We start from the raw sequence: 23,684 nt of genomic DNA on the forward strand, positions 1-23,684 counted from the left end.
TGCTGGTCCACCTCCCCGCAGTCCACATAGCCTTCTTGGTTGATCTCGGGCGCCGCTGCCATGCTACTGCGGGGGGGGGTCGCGATACCCGGTTGACTCGTAAGTTAAAAGTTCGTCAAGCACTTCCTGCAAATCGCCGGTGGGTTTGGCGATTATTCTGTTTTGTAGTTGTTCATCACGTAAGCCCAGTACTACTCGGTCTCGAATTCTTATTTCTAAATTATCGTATTTACATCGTACTGCGGCTTCCCTGACGGCAGCGACAAATTTTTGAATGGATTCTCCCGGTCTCTGGTTCCTCTTTTCGAAGATGCGCCGCCAAAAGAGTTCAGATCTTCGGGGAGTAAAGTGGACCTTTAATTTGGCAAGGAGGTCGGCATAAGGCACGCTTGAGACTGGTTGCGGTTGACACAGTCCGACAGCGACTCGGTAGACCGGTGTCCCGCAGATCGTCAGTAATGCAGCCGCTTTTTTACGGTCGTCGGTGATTCCGTTCACTAACAGGAACCCTTCGACTTGTCCAATGTATTCTTCCCAATCTTCGGGGAAGTTTGGGTCGAATTCCTTCAATGACCCGATTTGCGCCATTCGGAGAATTTTTTCCTTATTCTGCCGCGGCCGCTCGGTTGACTGTGACTCGTTCTGAATTTGCCGCCTTTCGCGACAATTCCGCCAATTCTCTGGTCTTCTGTCTATCCCACCTTCGTCGCCAGTTGTTTGGTTCTAATAGACGAGGACTCAGAGTGGGTTAACAATGAACGAGTTTATTGAATACACAAGTCAACTGTCAACTGTCAAATGTTGCAACCCTTTTATAGAGAAAGCGTTAGAACTGTAACCAATCAATGGAGTCTCTTTTCCCGCTCCTAGGTTATGGCGTCCAATGATTGCACCTTAATTTCCCGCTCTAAACCTTACTATGCTGCAATCTGTTTGCAATCTATTAAGTGCCTTGTTAATAACTATTTACATACACAACACAGCATGTCTGGCTTAGTTCAGAGCAACACTTGTTTTGCAGCTGTCTTTTGCAGTACCCTTTTAAAACTTGGAAACTGTCCTATCTGTAAACAAATCACTCATCTACAAGGACAGATTATTTATCTAGGGTCTGTAATCTGTGCTCTTCAGGCAGAAATTAGGTGTCCAGTTCAGCCCTTCTACCCTATTGAGCCTCCGTGCTATCAGCCCCCTCTACCACAAAGATCCTGCAGGAGAAGGGCAGTGTGGACAACTGTGGGATCTGGCAGGGTGAGATCTGTGAACCATAAACCCAAAGCTTTTGCTGTGTCGCTGCACAACAGATACAGTGCCCTTTCTGACCTTAATAGGGACATTGAGGAGACAGGTAAAGGTATCTGTGATAATAACTCAAATAAGCAGGGGATCGTGGTCCAAGATGAAAAACTTGTTTTCGACAGGGAGAAATGTGAATCTGGTATTACACACCAGTCATGCAAGAACAGAAAGGCATCCAAAAAGAGAAACCACCTTCTGGTTGGTGATTCAATTATAAGGGATGTAAATTTAGGAAAGGACACAGAGGTTTTGAAAGAGGTCAGGTGTCTTCCAGGTGCTACTGCCAGCAGGGACAAGAAGCGTATTTCTAAAATAATCAAGAATGTCAGCAAGGACTGTGATGTGGAGGCTATTGTACATCTTGGCACTAATGATCTGTCCCAAAAAGATGTACTCTCTGTGCAGAATGATTTCCAGAGCTTGGGGCAGGAACTCAGCAGAATAAGCTGTAGGCTTACTTTTTCAGAGGTTTTACCAGTGTATAAGGAGCAAATTGGAAAAGGCCAGCGTATAGCAGAATTTAATATGTGGCTAAAGGAGTGGTGTAAAGGAGAAGGCTTTGGTTATATTAGTCACGATGTCTGTAGCTGGTCCAATGAAAGAATGTATAAAAGAGATGGTCTGCATCCATCCAAGAAAGGGACTGAGTTACTTGGCAATAAAATCACAGCTTTTTTGGAGGAACATTTAAACTAAATAATGGGGATAGTGAGTTAATTGATACAGAACATCACTGTCCCCGGCAATCTAAGATAATAGGGGAAGCCAGGCACCACACAAGTTATGCAGCAAGTAAACACAGGGTCAGTCATAAAGGACTCAAATATCTATACACTAATGCACAGAGTATGAACAGTAAGCAGGGTGAACTAGAAATTCAGGTAAATGAGGGCAGATATGATATTGTTGCCATTTCGGAAACATGGTGGGACGAAACCTACAAATGGAACACACAGCTAGAGGGATTTAAACTATTTAAAAGAAACAGACTAAACAAAAGAGGAGGTGGAGTTGCTATATATATAAGAAATAACTTTATCTCTACAGAAATAGAACACAACAATGACGAAAACTGTAAACTTGAATGCATTTGGGTCAATATAAAAGGGGGAAAAAATGACATTGCCATAGGGGTATACTATTGGCCGCCCAACCAAGCAGAGGAAATAGATGAAGTTTTTGCTAGTCAGCTAACTAAGGTATGTAAGAAGCACATCACAACAGTAATGGGGGACTTTAATTACCCTGATATCAACTGGGAGACAAACTCTGCACCAAGTGGAAGATCAAACAGATTCCTGTCAAACCTAGCAGAAAACTTTCTCTCCCAAAAAGTAGAGAAGGGAATTAGGGGATTAGCCATATTGGATTTAATTCTCACTAACAGAGATGAAATGATAGAAGGTGTCGAAGCCACAGGAACCTTGGGGGGAAGTGATCATGCAATATTGGAATTCAACATTCTGGAAGCACAAGCAATAGAACACAGCCAAACTAGAGTCTTGGACTTTAAAAGAGCTAATTTCAATAAACTTAGAGAGACCATGGGAAGAATTCCATGGATGAGAATCCTAAAGGGGAAAACAACTCAAGAAGCTTGGGAAATTTTGAAAAGTGAGATAATAAAGGCCCAGTCTAGTACAAAACCAACAAAGAAGAAAAATAACAGCTCTCAAAAGAAACCAGCATGGCTGCATAAAGAAATCTCTGATAAATTGAAAAATAAAAAGGACAAGTATAAGAATTGGAAAGAGGGGCACATAACTAAGTCAGAATATCAGCAAATAGCCCGTGCCTGCAAAGATGAAGTGAGGAAAGCTAAGGCTCAAAATGAACTAAGGCTTGCGACCAAAGTCAAAAATAACATCTGTCTTTACACAAAGGGAAAAAACAGTCCAACCTACCAAAACCAGTGCCATAAAAAACAGAATAGAAACGCAAGTTAAGATAGGCAAGAAAATGGTAAGTGAGCACCTGTCCAGCCTAGACGAGTTCAAATCACCAGGACCAGATGGATTACACCCCAAGGTTCTCAAGGAACTGGCAGACGTGATCTCAGAACCACTGAACTATATTTTTCAAAGATCCTGGAGCACTGGGGAACTACCAGAGGACTGGAAGAGAGCTGATGTAGTTCCCATCTTCAAAAAAGGGGAAAAAATAGATCCAGGAAACTACAGACCTATCACCCTGACCTCAATACCTGGGAAGATTCTGGAAAAGATAATCAAACAACAAATCAGCGAACACCTTGATGCGAACAAAGTTATCACTAAAAGCCAACATGGGTTTGTCAAAAACAGATCGTGCCAGACAAACCTTATTGCATTCTTTGACCAAGTGACAAAACTAGTGGACCAGAGGAATGCTGTAGATATAATTTACTTGGACTTCAGTAAGGCATTTGATAAAGTAGATCACAACCTACTACTTGATAAGATAGAAAAATGTGGGTTAGATAGCATCACCACCAGATGGATTCGTAGCTGTTTGACAGGCCGTACTCAGCGTGTGGTCCTCAATGGAACCGCATCTACATGGAAGGGAGTGTGTAATGGGGTGCCCCAGGGCTCTGTTCTGGGCCCAGTGCTCTTCAACATCTTCATCAACAATTTGGATGAGGGGATAGATGGGGAACTCATCAAATTTGCAGATGACACCAAGCTGGCAGGAATAGCCAATACTCCAGAAGATAGGCTTAAAATACAGGAGGATCTGGACAGACTCGAACACTGGGCACAATCTAACAAAATGAAATTCAATTGTGAAAAAAGTAAGGTTCTACATTTAGGCAGGAAAAATCAAATGTACAGGTATAGTATAGGTGGTACCTTGCTCGATAGTAGTAACTGTGAGAGAGATCTCGGAGTCCTAGTGGACAATCACTTAAATATGAGCCAGCAGCGTGCTGCAGTTGTCAAAAAAGCCAACACAGTGCTAGGCTGCATTAACAGAGAGATAGAATCAAGATCATGTGAAGTACTAATACCACTTTACTATGCCTTGGCAAGGCCACACCTGGAATACTGCATCCAGTTTTGGTCACCACGATGTAAAAAAGATGTCGAGACTCTAGAAAGAGTACAGAGAAGAGCAACAAAGATGATTGGGGGACTGGAGGCTAAAACATATAGGGAACGGTTGCTGGAATTGGGTATGTGTAGTTTAATGAAGAGAAGCGTGAGGGGTGACATGATAGCAGTGTTCCAATATCTCAGGGGCTGCCACAAAGAAGAGGGAGCCAAGCTATCCTCCAAAGCACCTGAAAGCAGGACAAGAAGCAACGGATGGAAACTAACCAAAGAGAGAAGCAACCTAGAACTAAGGAGAAATTTCCTGACAGTTAGAACAATTAATCAGTGGAACAACCTGCCTCCAGAAGTGGTGAATGCTCCAACACTGGAAGTTTTTAAGAAGAGACTGGACAGCCATTTGTCTGAAATGGTATAGGGTTTCCTGCCTTAGCAGGGGGTTGGACTAGATGACTTCCAAGGTCCCTTCCAACTTATTATTATTATTATTATATTCACAGAACCAGTTCCTGGTGTCCAAAAGGTTGGGGACCTCTGCTCTAATCCCATGATTCTTTGTGTCTGGATTTGGCTCTGAAACTCTTGAGTAGGCATTTGACTTTGGCTCTTAATTGACTTGCTGGTTATACATTGATGTGTCTCCCTAACTGCAAGCACCCTTTTTGGTGATTTTTTTTATAAGAAAAAGTAGGAAATCATATAAAGCCCATATCTATAGTTAAAAAGTCTGCTTTGATGTTTTCATTGGCCAAGCCTGACCTGGAATAGAATAGTTACAATAACATTTGTAATCTTGGGAAGCATATCCTTACATCCTTAAGTAGATTCCCAAATGACACCAGGAAGTGCATTGAAAGTGCATTTGTGCACACAGGAAAGGGGGACTGGTTCTTCATCCATGCATCTTTCACCATTCCAGAAATTCCCCATGTGGATTGCGGTGAGAAATAGACTTATAGGACCTGATAAAGTGTGAGAGATACAAAAGAAATGAAAGACGGGAGGGGGGGAAGAAAGCACTGTGCAGTGCTTTGTTTTCACTCACATGAGATCAAGCTCTAACCTTTGCTAGTTACGGATCCAATTTATGCATATTTCTTGTTGGACAATTGCACTTTAGAATTCAATTATTAGAAAAATAAATTTTAAAAATGGAATACTGAAATTAGTAATACCACCTTTTCTCTTAACTGGCAATTACTGACAGAATAAAGAACTGAAGTCATTCATTATGTGGCCCATCTTATTATTTTCAAATAATAAGAGTGAAAGCACTTTGTAGGGTATGCCTTTAAAGCATACACGGAAATGTCAGCACAGCAGGGGGCTGGACAGCTCCAGGCTATAACCGCTTTGGCGGGAAAGCCTGAATAGGGCGAGTCGTTGACAGCCCCAGGGCATGGTCAGCTCTGGCTGGGTTTAAATCCATTGGCCACCTGCACTGGCGGGAAGCCCAGGTTTAAATCTATTGGTCACCATTCACCTGGGCAGGTATAAAGAGACGCCAGGTAACCCCTTTGCTCCAGCTTCATTTTCTGACTCAATAAAGAAATACTACCCAGCTCAAGTGTCCGTCTCTCCGTTCAACCACGCGACATTGCACACTTCCACACTTAACTTGGATAAAAGGTGGCAGGTATTTAAATGCTGTTTTCCTATTTAAATGTAATATATCTGGACACTTAACAATGGATAGAAATGTTTTCTGTCTTGTTTTCTTTTTAAATGCATAATCTAAGAAATTTAGTCTTTGTTTTAGGACAAAGCAAGGATGCCTACGGCAGACTGATATACCTTGATTTTTTTTTCTCTGCATCAGAGTTCATTTTCCTCTTGCAGGCTCTCTCTTTCTCTCTTTTTATGAACCTGACAATCACTTTGATCTTAAAAGCAAGCAGGGATGCCTTTTCTATTATCTTATATGAAATAAAGATGAAGTGGACGAAAGGGGCTCTAAACAGCCATTTCATGCTGTGATAAAAGTTAGAAAATTAGAGTCCATATTGCTTGAAATGGATCTTAATCATCACTAAGTGGGGTAGCTGGAGAAAAAGTAAAAGTTGTCAATCTGTCTCCATGGATCCTTCTAGTGGTTTTAAGACTTAGAATGCAAGAACCTAAAAGGAATAAGGAATATTAATGGGCAATCTACTTCTGGCCCTTAGTGGGAAGCTGGTAAAATATGTTTGCAGAAAGAAGGAATAGTCTGTTGGTTTAAGGATCCAACCAAGATGCCTTTCAAATAAAATCAATTACACAGATAGACTTCTTTGAATTGGATTCTTACGCAGTACTAAGCAGATAGTGTGGGATTAATGGCAAAAATGAACCCTTTCCTATTTGATAATTCTTTGAACCATCATGAAATCAGCAAAATCAAACATCTTTGCACAGAACTTTTGAATGTTGAACAAAGTCTGGGAGTTCTTTCCATATGTTACAGCCATAAATTTTTAAAGATAGTCCTCGACTTACAACAGTTCATTTAGTGACCATTCAAAGTTACAACAGCAATGAAAAAAATGACTTATGACTGTTTTTCACATGACTGTTGCAGCATCCCCATGGTCTCATGATCAAAATTCACATGCTTGGCAACTGACTCATATTTATGAAGTTTGCAGTGTCCCAGAGTCATGTGATCACCGTTTGAGACCTTCTGACAAGCAAAGTCCATGGGGAAGCATGTTAACAACCATGTTACTAACTTAAAAAGTGCTGTGATTCAGTTAACAACTATGGCAAGAAAAGTCGCAAAATGGGCAAAACTCACTTAACAACTGTCTCACTTAGCAACAGAAATTTTGAGCTCAATTGTGGAAATATAGCTATGAGCTTCAGATCCTCTTGTATACCAGAAAAAAATGCAAGTGTTCACCTGTCAACTATGCCTAAATTATTGTCTTATCTTTACACTTCTCCAAGTATATGAAATAAAACAGAAAACAGTCATAGGATCAAACCTATAAACAAATTTCAAATGAGTTTACCTATAACAATATATGCATTCATACAATCTTGTGTAAATTTTGACAAATGGAGATAATAGTAACCAGGGCTTTTTTCTCATAGAACGCTCAGAACGGCATTCTGGCACCATTTTTTTCCAAAAAAAAAAAAAAGCTTTTGCACAAGCTGTGCTGCTATTGGCTTAAGCCTATTGCAGGCTTTGCTCTTTTATGACTCATGGACTCCAACTCCCAGAATTCCTGAGTCAGCTATGCTATTGGCTTTTGGAAGCCAATAGGAATTTCTGCTGAGCTTGCCAAAAGACAAGCAAATGTTGCACCGGCAAGTTGCAGCGAAGGCAGGAATTTGCACTCCTCCCTGCTCCCCAACTACACCATCTCAACTAGGTACTGTAAGTAAGGTATTATTTGCAAATAGGATATCCAAGTATGACTCAATGAAATTTTCCCTGCATGGAGGGAGTAGTGGTTTGTTCCACTTTGTTTTACTTTTCAAATTGCTGTAGGGAAGAAATGATGATTAGAAAAAGGCAGGAAGTTATTTTTATTAGGAAGAATTCGTTTATCCTATGCTAGATCTTTGGGAGCTTAGTACCACCAGCACAGAACATTTGCTTTCTGAAACTTCATTCAAATTCAATTCCTGATAAGGGCATTTGAAAAAAAAATGTTATTTATTAAATTTATATGCTGACTATCTCACCAGGATGACTCTGAAATCAAGGAGAGGGCTTGCAACTTCTGTTTGTAGTTATCCACATTTCTGCACACTAAGATAATCAGCCATTGTACAAATACATAGCCTATCATGCTTTTATATTTATATGGAACAGATACATTACCTGAAATTTTTGGAATGTGTAAAAAATTTGAACCAGCCCAGAAACTCATTTCCCATTGTTTCTGTATATAGAAAGTAAACCCTGAAATAGATTTGAAAAGAGCAAGGACTTTGATTAAATGGAAATGTTGCTAAGCATAGAACTGTTGAGTTAATTTGCAGCTGTTTCTGCTGTTTTCTTTTTATGTGCTTCTGATTTTACATCACATTTTAAAATCAGCCAAATTGAATAGGAATAATTTTTATTTATTTATTTATTTAGTTACATTTATATACCGCCCTATTCCCTGAGGACTCAGGGCGGTTTACAGGGAATTAAAAAATCCACCATACAAAAGTTAAAAAACCAAATTAAAAAATATTAAATTGACCCTGTACTGTATACTTAAAACCCCAATTAAAAATTTCTCCTCAGCCTGGGCCTGAGAGCTCAAAGAGCCAGGTCTTCAGGCCCCGGCGGAATAATCGGAGGTCGGGGGCAGTCCTCAGCTCCACCGGCAGCTGGTTCCAGAGGGCAGGCGCTCCCACTGAGAAGGCCCTATCCCTGGGTGTCACCCGCCGGCAATCTTTCACCGGCGGCACCCTGAGCAGACCCTCCCTGTGGGAGCGCACTGGGCGAAGGGCGTTTGATGCCGGCAACAGGTGTTCCCTCAAATAGCCCGGACCCAGGCCATGTAGGGCTTTATAGGTAATAACCAGCACCTTGAATTTCACCCGGAGGGCAACTGGAAGGCAATGCAGCTCACGGAGTAGAGGTGTTACATGGGAGTATCGGGAGACCCCCATTACAACTCGCGCGGCCGCATTCTGCACCAGTTGAAGCCTCCGAGTGGTCTTCAAGGGCAGCCCCATGTAGAGAGCGTTACAGTAGTCCAAACGGGAGGTAACAAGCGCATGAGTAACTGTGCGTAGGGCGTCTCGGTCCAGATAGGGATGCAACTGGCGCACCAGGCGAACCTGTGCAAAAGCCCCCCTGGTCACGGCTCCTATGTGGTCTTCAAAATTGAGCCGTGAGTCCAGGAGGACGCCCAGGTTGCGAGCCCTATCAACGGGGGGTAACACCTTACCCCCCATCGTTAGAGGTGGAATAAGTTGGTTAACCCGAGATGCCGATATGCACAGCCACTCAGTCTTGGCGGGATTGAGACGAAGCCTGTTTCTCCCCATCCAGACCTGAACCGCCTCCAGGCACCGGGACATCACGGAGAGGGCATCGCTGGGTTGGTTCGGGGTGGAAAGAAAAAGTTGGGTATCATCAGCGTACTGGTGATACCCCACCCCGAAACCACGAATGATCTCACCCAGCGGCTTCATATAGATGTTGAACAGGAGAGGCGAGAGGACCGACCCCTGAGGAACTCCACAAATGAGAGACCTCGGGGCGGATCTCTGCCCTCCTGTCAACACCGACTGCGAGCGGCCCTGGAGGTAGGAGGAGAACCACCGTAGAACGGTGCCTCCCACTCCCAACCCCCTGAGACGCTGCAGCAGGATACCATGGTCGATGGTATCGAAAGCCGCTGAGAGATCTAATAGGACCAGGACAGAGGAGCAACCCCTGTCCCTAGCCCTCCAGAGATCATTCACCAGCGCGACCAATGCCGTCTCCGTGCTGTGTCCGGGCCTGAAGCCCGATTGGTACGGGTCCAGATAATCAGTTTCCTCCAGGAACAGAGGGAGCTGATGCGCCACCACACTCTCAACAACCTTCGCCAGAAAGCGAAGGTTGGAGACTGGACGATAGTTGTTTAAAACAGCCGGGTCCAAAGCAGGCTTCTTGAGAAGGGGCCTCACCACCGCCTCCTTCAAGGCGGCAGGGAAGACACCCTCCTTCAAAGAAGCAGTTATTACTGCATGGAACCAGCCTCGTGTTCCCTCCCGAGCCGCATAAGCTAGCCAGGAGGGGCACGGATCCAACAAACAGGTGGTGGTGCTCAGTCTCCCCATGATCCTGTCCACATCATCAGGGGAAACAGGGTCGAACTCAGTCCAGATAACGTGCTCAAGACCGCCTGATTCCTCCACGTCAGACTCTGCCCAGTCAGAGTCCAGACCGGTCCAGATCCGAGCGATTTTGTCCGCCAGATGATGACTAAACTCCTCGGCTCGTCCCTGCAAGGGATCCTCTCTCACCTCCTGGTTAAGGAGGGAGCGAGTCACCCTAAACAGGGCGGCCGGGCGATTATCTGCGGACGCGATAAGGGCGGCAAAGTAGTTAGACTTCGCCGTCCTTATCGCCGCAAGATAAGACCTTATAAAGGTTCTTAACTGCAATCGGTCGGATTCGGATCGGCTGGATCTCCAACCACTCTCTAGACCTCGTCTCCGACGCTTCATCTCCCGGAGCTCCACAGAGAACCATGGGGCCCAGCGGGATCTGCGCTGGGTCAGAGGTCACATGGGTACAACGCAGTCAAGTGCCCTGGTGGCAGCCGTTTCCCAGGCCTCCACCAGAGCATCGACTGGGCTGTGGGTAAGGGTGATAGGTATAGGCCCAAGAGCCCTCTGGAACCGATCCGGGTCCATTAGGCGCCTGGGGCGGAACCACCTGGACGGTTCCGCCACCCAGCGGCGGGGGGTGGCATGACGGAAAACCAGCCTCAGGAGGTAGTGATCTGACCATGACAGAGGGGTGATGGACGGGGAACCCCCTCCCAGATCGTCCAACCACTGTCCAGACAGGAACACCAGGTCGAGAGTATGATCCCCCTCATGAGTCGGGCCCTCAATAACCTGGGTCAGGCCCATGGCTGTCATGGAAGCCATGAACTCCCGAGCTAACTCCGACGACCCTCCCAGTGACGGCAGGTTGAAGTCACCCAGGACTTTAAGCCTGGGGAACTCCACTGCCAACCCTGAGAGGGCGTCGAGCAGCTCAGGCAGGGCTGTTGCCACACAGCTGGGCGCCAGGTATGTAAGCAACAAGCCCAACTGAACCCGAGGACCACATCTCAAGAGGAGGGATTCACTCCCGGCCATCTGGACAATGGTGGCCTCCCGGGGACACAAAGTCTCCCGAATAACCACTGCCACTCCACCACCCCTGCCCTGAGCCCGCGGCTGGTGCAGCACCCGGAAACCCGGCGGGCATAACTCGGTGAGAGGCACCCCTCCCTCCGAGCCCAGCCAAGTTTCCGTGATGCACGCTAGATCCGCACATTCCTCCTCGATCAGGTCACGGATGAGGGGAGCTTTGTTGACTACGGATCTAGCGTTAAAATAGACCAACCTGAGCTCAGGGGCCTGATCACCCTCATCCCCGGGTAAGAGGGTGCTAACTGGAGGGTCGGAGCGCGCCACCGCTCGGAGATAGCGGGGGCGCGATCCCAGGTGTTGATATGGCCCTCCGCGCAAACACCTGCTGCCATTCCCTATCGCCGTGGGGATTTGAAGCCCCACCCCCACATTCCCAGAACCAGCAGCCACCTCCCCCGACCCCGTCCCGTCGGGACCTCTAACAGGTCCAGACTGAGTGCCGGTTAAAGATTCCCTCCCTCCCCTCCCCTCCCTCCCCCTCCCTAACCTTTTAAAATAACCGGCTAAAAATTTTATCAGGGGCCTCTTAGTACGTCTCCACTCGAGGCCCCTAGTTAAGCCCAGCCACCTCTCGGAGCCCCAGCAATTGGGTCCGTCATCAAGGGGAATGTTAGAAAAGAAGGCTGGTCGTATCCAGGAGGGAGAAACCCCTCTGAGGGCGCACAAGTCCGATCCAGAGTATTGTAAACGAGCCATGAGATGGAACTGTCTATATGAGCCATTGTTCACAAATGGGGTCAGAAGTTATTAAGCTGATGGGATGTTAGTTCAGATGTAAAGAACATTAAGTCCGGAACGTGTCTTCATCCAGCAGTCTGCCAATCCGGCTCTGCTCTCACCTGAGCCGGTCCAGACAAGAGCTCATGACTGTCCTCTCACCTAGCCATGAAATCCAGCCTGGGATGGATAGGGGCAGCGTTGCTGGGGAAGCAAAAGTCCACCTTGCTAGTCTCTCACACCAGCAGGGGATTCATAGCCAGTCCAGAGCCGCCCTCTCACCACGGCCTGTCCTAGACTCCTTCCGGAACATCATAGGGAGGTCACGGGAACAGGAGAAAAAATGTCCCAAATCCTGTTCCAGCATCCAAAAAGGAGACAGAAAAGTCTCTCCCTTAGCCTCCACGCCGAGACGGGAATCCGCAGCCATTTTATAAGCGGAAAGGCCAGGAGCAACAGACAGGAACAGAGAGATCCACACGGCTGCAGACGGCGCCCTCCAACCGAGTTCAGGCGCCTGATGATCCATCCAGAGGTCCGCAGCAGGATCCTAGGATGCCGAAGTCATCTCAATCTGAAAAGCTTCCACAACGCCCGAGGAAGGGAGAGCGAGCAATCAGCACAGCGCCTAACAGCTGATCCTGAGCACCAGCTGATCGGCGGCAAGCTACAGGCCGCCCGGCTGCTGCCGCTTCTACTTCTCTGGGGGGGGGAAGGCTCCACACCGCGAAACGGTGCTAGCCTGTTGTTCCTACACCCCCCTCCGAATATGCCCTTCGGCTGGGCTTTCGTGAACCTCACCAGTCCCCATTGTGTAGGCTCACCGCAGAGCTCAACGAACGCCGCCCGTGGTCGCCGCCATCTTGGGCAAAAAAAATAAGATTGTGACTGAAAGAATACTAATTCTGAAATATAGTAAATATCTTTAACAAGTAACGTTAAATTTAGCTTTAGTGTAATTTGCTTGTTTACTGTAGCTAAAACTGGAAATTATATTTCTAAAGCATTAGTTTGGATCATTGGAAAGAAAAAAGATTTAATATTTATCATTCAAAAATATAAATATGTGAGAAACATGTTTTTAAAGACCTTTGCAGCTTGTTCTCATATATACCCTACCACAAAGGAATAACTAAAATTATGAAATTTAGAATCTACCAAGCTTCCCTCCCATGGACAGAAGACAATCCATGGGAAATATGAATCCGTAGCTTTAGCAGCAATAATAAATCTAATTATGCTATTCATATTTAAGTAAGACAAACCCTGGAGCAGTGGTAGCAATCTTCTATCACAATGGCAAGCCCTTTAAGATTATATATTGTTAATCATATAAGTGAAGAAATGAGGAAAACTGTGGTTGAAGAAATTGTTTGATCCAATAATAAAATTTCATTGATAATTGATGAATCAATCACAATAAGCAAAAAAACCCTAACCTAATAGTATTTGTTCGATGCTGTATCGAGGGTATGGGAATGAATTCACCAGTAAATTTGTTTTTGGACTTGGTAGAACTTGAAAAAGTAACTCTTATGGGATGACAGAAGATTATTTGAAAAAATATTTGATTTTTCTGGCATGCGATGGCTCTGCTGTGATGATGGGATGTAAAAGTGGAGTGAAAAAATTGCTGTCAGAACATTTTCCTTCTATTATAGTTTGGCATTGTGCTAATCACAGACTAGAATTATCAGTAGGTGATGCTGCCAAGGAAACTTCAGGAATAAATAGATTCCAATAAACTGTATGTCATACATACCATGCTTCACCAAAGAATAACAGAGAGTTGCATTCATGTGCAGAATTACTGGGGACTGAGCTGCTGAAAATTGGAAGAATTTTAAGTACCCGATGGGTGTCATCTAGTTTGCGTACAGTTTTGGCTGTATGGAATAATTTTGAATCTCTTGTGTATCATTTTGAACAAGCAATGCATGATCCTACAAGAGATAAAAATGATAAATGCACTTATGATGGCTTGAAAAGAAAAATAACATCTACAGAATTTTTATTGGACCCAGGATTGATGTGTGACGCTCTCCAAGAATTAGATTTAGGTTTGGATCTACAGGACTGCAACATTGACTTCTATAAGGCAAATAAGAAAATAAAAATACTGGTACTAGTTTTTGAAGAAAGAAGACAGAACTTTGGGCCCTATTATAAATGTGCTGTTGCTGCTGTAAGTGATCTTCGCTTTCGTGGAGTTTTACTTCACAGAAGAGATTCAAAAAAGGATCCTCCCATTGACCCAAGTATATTTTATACAAAATTGAAAGAATCAATTGAAAAAAGATTACTTGATAGCAAAGACGATGAGTTGGCATATTGGTCTCGTGTACTTGATCAAAAACATTGGCCTGAAGATGTTAATACTCAACTAACTTTTGGAGAAGTGGAAATTAGAAACTTATCAATCAGACTGCAACTAATTGAAAGAGAAATGATTCGTGGATTCCGTGAATACATTCTCGAAAAGACATATCCAGAAAAACTGTTGCATTTGATATGGACTCTGAATACCATTCCTATTTCTTCAAGTCAACGTGAACGTGGATTTTCACAGATGAATCTAATTGCCACCCCAACAAGAGCTTCATTAAAGACTAAGACAATTTCAGCACTTTTGTTCATCAAACTTGTTGGAACACCTCTGAGACTTTTCGATTCTTCAAAGTACGTTGATCTGAGGTTACTCAGAGGACGACATTCAGCCATAGATACTAAGAGCAAGGAAAGGAGTCAAGAAGATTTGCCAGATGTGAATTGGAAAAAAGTTTGGAATTTTCTATGAACATTTGCCTTAAATACAATAAATTAAATGTATGTTAAGAATTGAATATATAATTGTTTAATTATATAAATAAATATATAAATAAAATTATATAAATAAAAGATTAACAAGATGAGAGTTCTGGCACCTTTTTTTTTTTTAGAAAAAAAGCCCTGATAGTAACAATAATGATCCACAATACATGTGCAGAATTTGACATGAACTCACCATTACAGCCGCGTTCTCAGTCTGATGCTCTTGAGATCGGTTGACTCTGCTGGCTGGACACTTGTGAGTAAGGCTATTTATGATGTATGTACAAAAAAAACCTGTCCCTCTATAGGTACATAAATCTCAGACACAGACATTTACAAATTACCTGGAACAAATAGCACATGAATGGATTCATGTTCTATCAGTGGCTTATTTAACTGTGGAAAGAAATCTTTTAGCACTGGGTATCTACATAATTTTTCAATTTGCCATAGGACCCAAATGATGCAAATTAGGATCACTGTAAGTAAGTAAAATTCAAAATAGATAGAGGTGGTAATCTAAACCAGGCCCTTAGAGCACTCTAAGGAAGTCTTTCAGATCAGTTGACATCTATGGGGCTGCAAATATGCAATCTATATATTTGTCCACACCAGGAAATTTTTTTTATTTTTTTTTTTTGCCCATAATACATTGAACAAGGCAGAAGCAGACTCTTGGAAACACTTTTTTCCCTTGTTCACAGCAGGAAGCCAAGGTAACGAACCATGGAAATTAGAACAAGAAAGGAATGCTAAGTCATCACATTTATATACTGTATCTGTCAGTACCCAATTACTCCCTATAGTGCATTCTGGAGTGGCTTTCCTTTCTGCATCAAATTTATATCATGTAGATCTCCTCTGAGAGATCTATTCATTCTAAATTTCTTTAGTTGTTAATAATGATTCTGTTCTGTTCTTTGCCTTTCTATTTTTCTGCTTATGGTCTTTATTTAAGCATTCTTCATATCATCATTCATACTATCCTGAACAATGCCTAATGTCTGATTTCCATTCCATTCCTCCTCTTGGTTTATACCTCTCAGAGTCTGGCAGGCAATTTATTTATTTATTTATTTGTTTGTTTGTTTGTTTGTTTGTTTTATATACCGCCCTTCTCCCGAAGGACTCAGGGCGGTGTACAGAGCAAGGAAAGTATACAATAAAGCAATAGTAAAACAAATAAAACCCCAAAATCTATCAGGCCAGGCCGGCTTGCTGGAATAGGTAGGTTTTAAGTCACGTGTGTGTGTGTGTGTGTGTGTGTGTGTGTGTGTGTGTGTGTGTGTGTATATGTATGTATGTATGTATTCCCAGTGCTTTTTTTGTAAAAGAAAAAGATGCCGGAACTCACACATGTCATACAACCCGCCTTGCCTACCCTACAAGGTTCCATCCGGAACTTCGTTCTGAGCATTCTATGACAAAAAAAGCCCTGTGCATTCCCCATTATTTCAAGCTTTTCTCTTTTGAATCTCTTTTTCACTTGAAAATGTTTGATCAATTCTATTGCCATTCTGATTTTATACCTAATTTGTCCACTCTGGTCATATTGGGGTCACATGATCCTTAGTCCTCTCCTAATTAGACATGAAGTAAAGCATACACAGTGAAATAAATGGGAAAGCCAAATTCAGAATTTCCTCTGTCATGAACGAGAGGACAGAAAGCCCGAATTAGCCTATATTTCTGTTTATGATATCATCTACTTATTTCTCTCTCAACATCCTGAGTCTTCTTTTGTTGTTGTTAGTTGCGAAGTCGTGTCCGACCCATCGCGACCCTATGGACAACGTTCCTCCAGATCTTCCTGTCCTCTACCAACTTCTGGAGTCCATTTAAGCTCACGCCTACTGCCTACTGTGGCAAGTCCTTAAAGAGATGGGCGTACCAGATCATCTTATTTGTCTCTTGAGAAACCTATATGCGGACCAAGAAGCAACAGTGAGAACTGGACACGTAACCACTGATTGGTTCAAAATTGGGAAAGGAGTCCGGCAAGGCTGTATACTGTCGCCCTGCCTATTTAACTTATATGCAGAGCACCATGAGAAAGGCAGGGCTAGATGAATCAAAAGTTGGAATTAAGATTGCCGGAAGAAACATCAACAACCTAAGATATGAAGATGATACCACTCTAATGGCAGAAAGTGAAGAGGAACTAAAGAGCCTCTTGTTGCGAGTGAAGAAGAAGAGTGCAAAACTTGGGTTGAAACTAAACATTAAGAAAACCAAGATCATGGCATCTGGCCCTCTCAATTCCTGGCAAATAAATGGGGAAGAAATGGAGGTAGTGACAGATTTTATTTTCCTGGGCTCCAAGATCACTGCAGATGGGGACTGTAGCCAAGAAATTAAAAGACGCTTGCTCCTCGGGAGGAAAGCAATGGCAAATCTAGACAGCACACTAAAAAGCAGAGACATCACCCTGTCAACAAAAGTGTGTATAGTCAAGGCTATGGTCTTCCCAGTTGCAATGTATGGCAGTGAAAGTTGGACCATAAGAAAGGCTGAGCGCCAAAGAATTGAAGCCTTTGAACTAAGGTGCTGGAGAAGACTCCTGCGAGTCCCTTGGACTGCAAGGCGATCAAACCGGTCAGTCCTAGAGGAGATCAACCCTGACTGCTCTTTAGAAGGCCAGATCCTGAAGCTAAAACTCAAATACTTTGGCCACCTAATGAGAAGGAAGGACTCACTGGAGAAGAGCCTAATGCTGGGAAAGATTGAGGGCAATAGAAGAAGGGGACGACAGAGAATGAGGTGGCTGGATGGAGTCTTCTTTATTATTTCTATTACTATTGTTGTTGTTGTTGTTTGCCACCCATCTTGTTTTCAAATGTCTTTGAGCAGCTTACAACATTAAAAGCAATAAAAGGAATAAAAAGAATAAAAATAGAATTACAATACAAGTGAAGCCTTTTTTGCCTCTTTTTGAAAGCCTCCAGTGATGGAGCCCCCACAACTTCTGAAGACAAGCTATTCCATTGGTTGATTGCTCTCACCATTATTAAATTTCTCCCTAGTTCTAGGTTGCTTCTCTCCTTGGTTAGCTTCCAATTGTTTGTTTTTTTTGTCTTGTCTTTTGGTGCTTTGGGAAATAGTTTAGAACAGCAAATGTTCTAATCACATCTAATGAGATACTGCCCCAAAAACTTTCTATTATTGTCCTCACTTCTTCTAAAAAATTAGGGAGTTGCTTCTCAGCACTAAAAGCTTCAGGATATTGTCTTTCTTTTCCATTATAAAAGTGGACTCTATTTTGTCTCTGCACTGTCTGCCACACTCTTTCAGATCAGCAGTTTTGATGCTGATATACTATAGGTGTATATCTTTGATATAGAGAAAGGGGTAAAGAACAGCAGCAGGATTTACTGGATTTTCACAAGTCAAGCTGGGAATCTCTTGGATCAAATTCTGCCTTGCCTTAGACATGGCAGTAGCAGATTTATTTCAAAGGCTTCATAAAATACATATTTTTTCTGCATTCCATATAAAGAGGCAGTTCTTTCTTATACTCAGAATAGAAATTATCTAGAACATCTGTGGAGACGCTTTTTTAAAAGTCCATAATATCTAGAGTGGTCATCTATTGCAAATAAAAGTGTTTTATTAATTTCATTATTTTCCCATTTGATTAGTTCCCTATCTTCCCATAGGAAGGGATTGTGCTTAGCCTTTTCCTTTGCAGTTTTTATGACACAGGGCCCATGAATGCTTGATTGAAGCAACATGTAAGCCCCAATGAGTAAATCAGTCCATCAATCACTCAGTAACTGGTTGGAGACTCCAGAAAATGTATATGTTTTTCCTGTTTGTGTGATTATTACAGTTTAATGCCAACATTCCTCCCATGAGCTGAAGCAGGTCAGAGAATGCTCTCCCATACCTTTGCGTCTCTAAAAGAGGAAATTTTGGCTGAATGATGATGATTCACCCAGTACAATCCCCAGATATGGAGATAATCAATACATAGAGAGTTCACAATATATAGAGAATGTTCTGCCTCAATGTCCTGGGCTCTTCAATATATTTCAGTGCTTCATTTTCTAACACTTGGGGCACGATGGCTCAATGGTTAAAGATGCTAAGCTTGTTAGCTGGAAAGCTGACAGCTCAGGTTCAAGATCTGAACTCTGTGCAACAGAGTGAGCTCCCATTACTTGCCTCAGTTCCTGCCCACCCAGCAGTTTGAAAGCATGCAAATGTAAGTAGATAAATAGGTACCACTTTGGTGGGAAGATAACAGCGTTCTGTGTGACTCAGCCACGCTGGCCACATGACCAAGGAAATTGTCTTTGGAAAACACTGGCTCCCTCAGCTAAGAAAAGGAAATAAGCACCCTGCCCTAGAGTCAGACACAGCTAACAGTGAAACTTTTTTCCTTTACATTTACCAGAGCCATGTTGGCACAGTGTTAGAATGCAGTAGTGCAGGCTACTTCTGCTGACTGCCAGCTGCTAGCAGTTCAACAGCTCAATTCTCACCGGCTCAAGGTTGATTCAGCCTTCCATCCTTCCGAGGTCGGTAAAATGAGGACCCAGATTGTTGGGGTCCATATGCTGACTCTGTAAACCGCTTAGAGAGATGGTATATAAGTCTAAGTCCTGTAGCTATTGCTACATTTCCTAACACAAAACTAAATGAGTTAAAACTAGGGAGTGGTATGCAAGCCTTACATCTTTTGAACACGTGTAGGACAGAGCTTGTACCACAATGATTTGTCCATCATCTTACCAATTTGGACACACACACCCCACCAAAACCACTAAGGGATACAGTATGTTATGGGCATATCTGGCCATGCATGGTATTGTCATAGTGGCAACAATGGCTGTACATAAACTCGCTGTTCACAGATCTCTTCATTAGGTGGTAAAGCAAAAGAGCTGAAAGTTGTAGATCAGGCGAGAAAGCAAATTAGGTTACATGGGAATGCTAAAAAATTTGCCAAGCTTATAACAGTCTATTTGCATGGCTGAAGACATTTGCATTGCTGAGAGTCTATTTGCAAAGCTGGTTACAAGTATCTGAAAACATTTTGCAATTTACTCAAGTGTTCACTGGAGGGTTACAGACAGTTGGGTTTACTGGGAATGGATGGTAACAAAAAAGGAAAAAGTTAACCCTTGAATGGCAATTCAGGTTCTTACAGATACAGGATTGTCACTGTTTTGCAAAGAAATCAGTCATAATTAAAAAGAAGATACATTCCTGGAAAACCCACTTTGATCAGCCTTCCTATACAATGGGGATTATAATTGCCATCTTATCCCAAAAGTCAGAGGTGTGATGCAAGCTCCGTAACTGATTGATGGCATGCATTCTTTGCATACAATTATGTTCAGTAAGTCCTTTTCAGGAATCTCTACCTGGTAAATACCCTGGGGGCAAATATTTTTTCCAGATGCACAGTTAAGTCACTAACATTCTAAAGAAACACAATAAAATAACCATCTTCTTACCTGCCTACGTTTACCTTTTGTGTTTTCCCCGTTTCTTCGTGCACCATTGTCATATGTCAATATTTCCATAAAAATAATGCAATTATTAGCCTGCTGCTCTTAGATTTTCCCAGACAGATTTGGAAGAATATATGCTTGGTCATTGCAGGTGTTGCTGCTCACGTCTGAGTTTTTTGTCCCATCTCGGTTTTATCTCTTTCATTCTCTTGCAATGTGATCTGATTAGAAACTTTCCTAAGAATTCAGTCCAATGTTGAAAGCCATCTCCAGTTTTAAATTCATTGACATTCTGCCTAGTTTCTTCCTTACGTCCACCTACCATCTGCTCTCATCATCCCTTAAGTTGTTTCATGAAATTTTTTTACAAACGACATACTCAAAATTCTTTCCCAAATAGATAAGGCAGGCATCACGACTATAACAAGCATAAAATACTGTTTCCAAGGCTTAATTTCCATTATTTTGGAGAAAGTGAGTCTTTTAATATGTCTGTGCAAACGCTGGGTTGAAGTAAGATGAAAATAGAAAAACGTGTATGTGAGTGCACACGCCTGTAGTTTTAAAGCAGCATGTCTCCTGAGATTAATTCTTTTTAATAGTTATTTAATTACTTGGGTTTTACTTAGGCTGCAGCATCCTTCACCTAGTTTACAAGAATAATACAAAGCAATTGTTTGCTGAAGGAGATTATGAGCAAATTACTTTCAACCATTTATAGCTAAATACTTGAGGGCATCTAAACATACTATGCTTTTTTCTAACCAGACTTTGTGAAATGTTTAAATATAAAGCTCCTGCCTGTGTATGCAACAACTGCAGCAGTAATGTGTATCTCAGATTTTATTCTTACAAAAACAGTGAAGTAGCTTGATCTAAGAAAATAGTTTATTCCCTAGCTATGACTTTGGCCTCTTAGTCCTACTTCACCAGATGTGATCTCAAGAAGAGCCTGGAATTTGGTGTATACCCATGGCCCTCAAGTATAGTGGATACCACGTCATCTCTGAGCTGGATTATCGCAACATGCTCTACATGAGGCTCCCTTAAAGAGTTATTTGGAAGCTACAGCTAGTGCAGAATATCTCTGGAGTGCACTGTCCCAAAAGAGAGAGGTGACTATGAAGGAAACACAGCATCTCATATCCCACTGGAGTGGCAAATTCGACTTGCAGTGGACATTCTCAAGGATATTTTCAGTCATATTGCAAAGCAGGGAGGCACATCCCTGATAACTGTTCTCATTTTATAAAGAAATGCATGATCAGTAGTTGAACTAGAGATTTATGCATTAAAATATACATGATTCTTTTTAAAAAAGACACTCTAAAACCCACTTTTTATTAGTCATTGCAATGCCAAGGAAATGAAAGCTCACAGTATATAGGATGTCTGTTTCTATCATAAAAAAGCAACAGCAGTGATAACAACAAAATAAAGTTCCCTGAAAGATTATTGTTCATCTGGGTTTCAGGAATGTCTTTATTATTTCCTTAAGGGATATATCATCTCTGGTTAATGATTTAAAAAGTAAACTTTCTGGTTGACTTTGATATGGGAATTAGTGGTCCATATTGAAGAAGTTCATACATTACTGCACCACACTGTACATATGCGATGAGACCCATGATAACTATTTGACCCCAGAGTCAAGTAATCATCCATCCACTCTGGTGCTACATGAAGACATAATTTCAAGCCCTTATGAGCTTTTGATTGTGTGTGCTGTTTTTCCCCCCATAGGTATGGACATTCAGCAGGCTCAGGTTATTGTGCTCTCTTCAGGCACCAAATGCCTAAATGGAGAATATCTTAATGATCAAGGACTCGTGGTCAACGATTGCCATGCAGAAATTGTGGCTAGGAGAGCTTTCATTCACTTCCTTTACTCACAGCTGGAGTTGCACTTGAGGTAAGTTTCATTTAGGTAATACTCAGGAAAAAGGGATTATCTGAGGAGTCTGAAATGCATTTTAGAAAACAAAACTACATGTTGGAAAGAGTATGTTGTCTTTCTGAAAAGTTGCAAAGAAATGATCAGCCTAGACACAAACACACATTCCAATCAAAATTGATAAAGTTGGATCAGGTTACTTCATTCAGAGTTCTCTGCATCCAGGGAAACAAATATGGGCTTGTGAGAAATTCATCAGCATATCATGGCAATAACATCTTCCTGCATGTTCTACAGCAACCATACTTAAAAGCATACTGGAGTAATTGTGAATATTAATCCATATAGCTATATTAACTAGCTCCTGGGAAAAATATATGTGGTTGCTAAAAGTCATCAGCTTGATGGCATCTAATCATAACTAGCAACCCTTGACAGGCAGGTATAAATTTTATCTTATCTGCATTTAAAGATATCCAGATTCATGCCCACACCTGCTACATTTTGTAGTAGCAAATTCTACATCCGTGGCCCTTCTGTCTTCTCCTGGCCATTGTTTCCAATTCACTGCTGCTTATAAGAAATAAAAAACAAGAAACAACAGCAAAGCCTTGCAGATAACCAGCCAGTTGGCTTGCTTACAATATCAGTTGATATTCATAAAATAGGTTTGGTGGTCAGCTTGTGAGACTTCACCCAAATGCTATTGTATATGCAGGTTGTTGTCAATGAAATTCAGTTAGTAGTTTGGAGGTATATAGCTTACAACAGGGGTGTCAAACTGCCAGCCCACAGGCCAGATGCATCATAGCAAAACCACACCCACCCCATTGTTGGCAATGGCAAAAAAAGTCGTGATATGTCACGACACATGACATGACCTTGCGAGTTTAACACCCTGGCTTACAAGAACACCAAGTAGGAAGAAGCCCAACAATCATCCCCTGAAGCACCCAACTTGCAGCTGCATTTCAATTCTAGTAGTTGTAAAAAAACTTTTCTTGCTTAATTTTCTTACTTCACTGTCTTCAATCCATGATGTAGATAAAATGGCTCTTGTTTCATCAGTAAATACAAATAGGAGGATGGCATGAGAAATAACAGCATGAAATATATTAGATTCTTTAAGTGCTCTGATTTCACAGCCTTGGGTAGCCAATAAAATATTGATCATTATAAATACTACAAGCTCAGAAACCAATTATTGTAGTCTCCAAGTGTGAAGAATCCCTGAATTTGGAAGCCTTGGGCAGTAGCATAAGAGTTTCCTCAAGCCCCCAATCCACCACCATCATCCCTTCTCATATTTGTCTGGTAGTGGACTAATTTTAGATTGATGCAATTACATTGCATTGTTGGGTTCATAGTAGCAATCTATTGAATTCAGGCAATGAGAACCCTGGATTAAATTAGATGGAAATAAGAAGGTTCTAATGCAAATTTTTGAGTTGCTTTTTAATTTACCATCACTGATTCAGGAAACCTGTTTTTTATTCTCCCTCCTCTATTAAAATACAGCTATGTAACGATACAAGGCTGCTTAGGACTCTTTTATCTTGGCCTGTTTTTCTTCAGCAATGATTAGATGTTCATAATAAAGTCATGTTTCTTAAAGCCTCTTGGTTG

The 23,684-nt window shown here is 42.3% G+C and overlaps 1 protein-coding gene across 1 annotated transcript in view; it reads left to right on the forward strand.

Moving 5' to 3' along the window:
• Positions 1–23,684, forward strand: part of ADARB2 (adenosine deaminase RNA specific B2 (inactive)) — a gene marked incomplete at both ends in the record, with an annotated part of 478,028 nt that overhangs the window by 403,111 nt on the left and 51,233 nt on the right. The window contains one exon of the mRNA XM_083378222.1: positions 21,908–22,076. Coding sequence (XP_083234348.1) covers positions 21,908–22,076 — 169 coding nt within the window. The remainder of the gene's footprint in view (positions 1–21,907; positions 22,077–23,684) is intronic.

This window comes from Vipera ursinii, assembly GCF_947247035.1.
Source record: "Vipera ursinii genome assembly, chromosome: Z".
NCBI classification, from domain to species: Eukaryota; Metazoa; Chordata; class Lepidosauria; order Squamata; family Viperidae; genus Vipera; species Vipera ursinii.